General features: G+C 41.8%; 1 protein-coding gene across 1 annotated transcript in view; it reads left to right on the forward strand.

Annotated features, from left to right (window-relative positions):
• The window catches only part of erbb4b (erb-b2 receptor tyrosine kinase 4b), a gene marked incomplete at its 3' end in the record, with an annotated part of 188,909 nt that overhangs the window by 77,147 nt on the left and 105,762 nt on the right, over positions 1-6,000 (forward strand). The window contains 1 exon segment of the mRNA XM_080019820.1: positions 1,505-1,570. Coding sequence (XP_079875946.1) covers positions 1,505-1,570 — 66 coding nt within the window.

The raw sequence follows: 6,000 nt of genomic DNA on the forward strand, positions 1-6,000 counted from the left end.
GGTCTGGCTTCAATGCTTCATGGCTCTCACGTGGAGAGGGTGATGGACAGAGGATAGCACTTTGGTACACATTCAGGCTCACTCTCCTGCTTAATTACAAGCAAGTAAATGAGGTGCTCCAAAAGAAGAAATGAACAACAGTGGCGACAGCTCATGTGTCGTCTGGTTGGAGAGTTCTCTCAGGATGACAAGATTGATTCCTCAGACTTGTATTCATAATCAATTCATGCATCCATATTGAAAGCATATCAATCTTTTTGGGATTCAAATTTGTCCTCACACTTCAGTTTTCCCTTTCGCCTTTGTTTATGTTTTTCCTGTGTCAACGGCAACATTAAATGATGAACTTAAGCTAGTTTTGAAAGCTGTCCCGCGCATACAAGCATTCTTCTTTCTTACGACATATAGTTAAACAGCCTTAGCCACGGCTTTCTGAGGAAGGTAACACAACATGAAGTAGGCATGTATAAAAAGCAATTCAATTAATTGAGGCATATCATTTGCAATACATGCAGTATGTCTCTCGTGTCAACTCAAAACTATCTTTTATAAAAGGAACATGCTGTTTTGCCAAAACAACAAATAAGAGTCTTCAAAATAAATCAACCACTAGCTAGACGGCTAAGCCAGAGTAAAGATATATATATATATATATATATATGTTTGTGTGGCTTGAACTCTTCACTGAAAAACAGACAAGAGGTAGGAAATGAAAGGGCAGCGCTCACCCCTTCAGGCTTCCAGGTGATTAACTCAACACTTTCAATAAACAATGTCGGAAAAAACTGAGGCAACACAGAAGTGCCTCTTGGCCGAAAGAGCTGAGATTTTCAAGAGAAATGTTGACTAGCGCACCTGCCTTGAAAATAGAAATGGCCCTTCATATTGGCCTGGTATGCAAACATCCTGGCATGGCAAGCGATAAGGTTGTCACAATGATCAATTTATTTTGCAATGGAGGGAGCTGTTTACAAAATTGTATGATATTGCTGGGGCTTTTTAGGTTTTCTGTTTCATTACTTCAATTGAAAAGAATGTAGCTGATTATACTTTAACATACCTGGATTTATTATTATTATTATAGTGACAAAAGATGATTGTAGAACGCAGGACAACTTAACCTCTAATAATGTATTTTAAAACTATAACCTCTTTACTGCCATTTAAGCTCACAGATAAATCAGTGTTCTCCTGCTCAGAGGATTGGTCCCATTTCATAAGCGGCTACTCAAGGAAACCACTACTCTGGCGAAGAGTCACGACTATGTAGTAATGCTAGAGGACAAGATTTCTGAAAACAAATGTTATTGTATTGAAATCTATTCCTAAAATAGGCAACGATTTTTTTGACATTTTTCCGCAAATTCAGGGTGGAATGGGAAAATGATTTGTGCTGTTATTTCTTATATAACAGATATATCCATTTGATCGATTTCTTAGATTGTCTAGCTTGGTGCTTTTGATATTACAGTCCATTAATGTCTTTACTCGTTGTGTCCCACAGGTCAGAAGTGCCACCGCTCCTGCATCGGTCGCTGCTGGGGCCCGAAGGAGGATCAGTGCCAGAGCTGTGAGTGACTATACTACCACACTACACTATGGGTTAAAATGGGATTTGGAAGGTGGGTGGACCCTTTATTTTCTTTTAATCTATTCACGCAAACGTATTATTTTTGTATGAAAGGTCAAACATCTGACAAAGATCTGTGTCCGCATCGCACAACACACCTTACTCTGGGCGACCTTAAAAAATGCTCTACGGCCGATTTCACAAAGTAGCTTAACCACCACCACCAGTCAAGGCCTAATGTATCAGAAGATAACACTGAACCAGTGTCAATTTTCTGGCTCTGTTCTGTGACGCATGGCGGGGGCGGTTACTGTATGTCGTGTTCCACCGGGCGGGCTCGTCGAATAACGATGGGAGCAGCCAATTGTAGCCGAGCCTTCACGGCCATCATTCAATACTTATTGATATTTTCATATGGTTTCAACGCAATTAACGGGCTTGATATTGGACAATGTTTTCTCAACCCATCTGATTTACATACAATGTTAGAATATAATCCACACGAGACACCAGAGCATTAAAAAAAGATCCTTAAGGTGCTTTATTATAAATACAGCGCTTCTGTGTAGATTCTGGTCACATCGGGGCGGTCGGAGAAAATTAATCGGTGAGATTAGAAAAAAGATTTAGCCATATCCAACTCAAGAGTTCAGGAGATTCAATTGGAAGCCGTATAGATACTGTGCACGCCAATAATTATAACCCAGCAGATGGCAACACACATCATATATTTTAAATGCTACACCCCGCGAGGCAGACTTCCTCCTCTCCTTCCCGTGTTCTGCCGCCCGCATCGCACATGCCTGTCTCCAACACCCTGTTTGTTAGGGCTAACCCTAACCCTAACCCTAAATAGGGAGAAAGCATTCCATTGTTACTTGTTATTATGGCAAAAAATAATCTGGAATCTGGACTCTCTCAAATAGGCAGCGTTGCTTCAAACAGATAACAGAGCGGGTCCGTGCGACCGATACAAGATGATATTAGGATCCTTTGTAGACTGGCAGAGGTCGGCAAACCGCTGAGGAAGCGGTGAATAGTTTGCGCAGGTGTTGTTTCTGGCTTTCAACGAACCTATTTCCTCGAAAAGTTCCATTTCTGTGGCGAGGACACCACTCCAGTCAACTGGTTTCCATCCCCCTCCCTCTCATCTTCCTCTCCCCAGCCCCCCCCCCCGTTCTGGTTCCTTGCTCCGCAGATTTAAAGGAACCTTTGATTTCCCCTGCTGCGTCTTTTTTTCCTGCGGCAGATGCACCGCGCGATGAAAAACTGTGAGACAAAACAGCCGACTAGCGCATGACGACGCACACACTTGACTCTCGACTCTCGCCGGCACCTTTCCTGATGCCCTCACCCTGACTTTCAGGAGGCGTTTCATTGAATTTGAGAAAATAAATAATGAAACTTGGTCAAATTTAGTTTTTCATTTAGTGGTGTCTCCACAACCCGATCTCATGCATTTTTGTGCTCATAGTCACAAAGACTAATTTATTGAATTGTGTCCCGGAGTACAATTGTCTGTCTTTTTTTCGTGCTACACAAAACAAACTGAAACCACTTCATTTGAATTTGGAGATTTTATTCGACTTTAGAAGAGGGCTGCATGGGGAAGGGGGAGCAGATTCACACACTAAAACTAAAACTTACCTGACGAAAGTACGGGAGGTGTGGGGGCGGCATGCATTTATTTAAATATGAAATGCATGGGTTTATGTTTGGTTCTGACTACCGCAAAATAAAAGATGATTCAGGTTTCGTTGGATTTGTTTTTACTTTGTCGTAGAACAAAACCAAACACATTTTTGGAAAGGTCTCCTCTTACAGGTTAACATGTGTATTTTTGAAAGATTTCAGTGGACCCTAAACCGCGATATTAACCTTTGAACCCTGACCAGAGGTCAACTTTGAAGCCCTATACCTAATAATCTTGTCATTAAAATAGCAACCAAATTAAGGTCAACTGTTTTGGACAGCTCTGGACAGGTACTTTTAGAGGGGTGGCAGTGTCAATGGGGGGCGCTGCTTAAAATGGCCTTACATATAATTCAGGGCTCTGCATATTACATATGTAAATTACATATGTAAATGTATTCCCTGACCAAATGAACCCCTGGTAACACATGCATTTCATTTTTCACCCATGCTTTATTTACATAACTTTTAAGGTTTACAATAATATAACTACTTTACCCATGAGGCAGTTGCCTCAAAATGCATGACAGAATTGCGTGGAATTGTAGTTTGTGTAGTTTTTAGAGTAAAGGTTTAGCGTTAGGGTTTCAAATGTTTATAAATAACTACGTAATCATTTCACAATATAATAATCATTTCTTTTAATAAATATATATATAATCATTTATTTTTGCTTCTGTATAAGCCACAACTCCATATATATATCCATATATATATCAACCTTGTTGTAAGAAAAACACATCTTCATGATGTCATGGAGACTACACTACCCATAATCATAAGTGTAGCAGCGACATCTCTGGTGGAGCTCGCTATCGCCATGGACATGTTTTCCGCAATTGCTGATATTTATATTCAGATAAATAGTATTTATGAATGAAACTCATACTAAGGGTATGACCCTATATCCCTTGAATTAAACAGCCCACCCAGAGAAAAAGTCAAACCAGTACCCTGGCTGTCACCTTTATTTCGTGCTGGTCAGAACAAAATTAAAACCCATGCAGTTAAAATTTTAATACATCCATGGTCCCTCCCACCTCCCTGCGGTTTTCTACAGGTTAGTTTAGTTTTAGGGTGCGTATCTGCCATGTATGCCCTCCATCCTCATTCTAAGTCCAAGTTGTTTTGGATGGCATGAAAAAATCTCCCCATTCAAATGAATTGGTTTAAATTTTGTTTTGTGTAGCATTAAAAAAATTGGACTATGGTATTTTGGGAAACCGTTCAATAGATCAATTTTCGACTATCGTGAGACCGGGTTGGTCTGGGGTTACACATTAAACGTTGTGATAAATATCGGTGCTTTATAAAGACTGCAGAGGAGTTATGCACCATGTAGGATCCACCTTCTTCTGGAGACCTCACATGACGTGGGCTGCCAGGTGAGGACGCAGGTGGCGAGATGGCCACCTCCAGAGCGATTCCATATAATAGGTGTGAAGACTGGATTAACCTTTTGAATTGGCAAAATTGTATGTTTCCCTTCTCATCTGCAGATGTTTCCGTCCAGGCATCCACCTGCCATATTCCTCAGCATCTCCCCACAGCATAGCATACACCAACACACGCACACACACAGACGCACACACACACACACACACACACACGCACACGTACCAATCGACCGCACTTCCCCGCAACGTCTTCCCATGGTTTCCTCGCTTCTCCCTCCCTTCGCCGCTCTCATCGAGCGTATTCCCCCCCAATTTTCTCTCTTCCGCCATCTCGCTTTCAGTCTCGCTCGGTCCACCCCCACCCTCCTGTCCATTTGTTCTCGGACGGCGATCTCATTAAGATAATGAGGAATGAGCCGATTCACCGCGACTTGTTAACGCCGCTGTCACAGACCAGTCGCTGATAATGCGTCTGCTTCCATCTAACCCCCTCCCACCCCTTACACACAACACACACACAACACACACACACACACATGCTCACTCAATGCCTGTAGCGCCTTGTGTCATCATCTATCCCAGCATGATCCCACCACACTTTCTTGTTTCCTGCTTTACTCTATTTTGCTTCACTAATACATGGGGTTGAGTTTAGCTTCAGGGCAGATTTGACGTTTTAGGACATTGATGTAGCTGAAAACATAAAACGTTGCCACAGGCGAGAACATAAAATGGGACTTTACGTCAGCGGTAACTCTAGTAACCCTTCGAGTGGACACCGTGTTAGGTGGCCCCGTTCGGAGGAAATTGGAAGAAAAGGTTGGCATGCCGCTGCGGTGCCCGGCGCATCACGTGTGGCCCTCCAAATCACCCAGTGCAGAGAAAAAAAAGTAGGAAAAGAGAAGCTGGGAGAAAAATCATCTGCCATTTGATAAAAGCTCGTAAAAACGCAAAGAGCATTTCTTCTCTCAAAATGGCAAGCATGAAAAGTACAGTATGTTCTCTGAAAGGTTACTCATTTTATTAAATCAAAACCCGACAACTCGTTCACCTTTTTTTCCCAGACACGACAGTTGAAGGCTCTTACACACACAGTTATCACCCAGTCAATTCAATTCGAAAATAAAATCATCCACAGTTCATTTTCAAGATTTTTGGACTTAAGATTTAAGATTTCCATTTTTTTTTGCGGTTCAAAATGTGCCGACGTGATAGCGTTGCTCTCAAAGACTTAAAGCACAACAAAGGGGTCAATGAGGTTTAATGTTCCTATGACAGTGATTCAGTGATACATTTGTTGAACAGCAATTGCACTGAAAAAATGGTTCCTATTTCGTGCAG

The sequence above is a fragment of the Zeus faber genome, assembly GCF_960531495.2.
Source record: "Zeus faber genome assembly, chromosome: 18".
In the NCBI taxonomy this organism is placed as follows: Eukaryota; Metazoa; Chordata; class Actinopteri; order Zeiformes; family Zeidae; genus Zeus; species Zeus faber.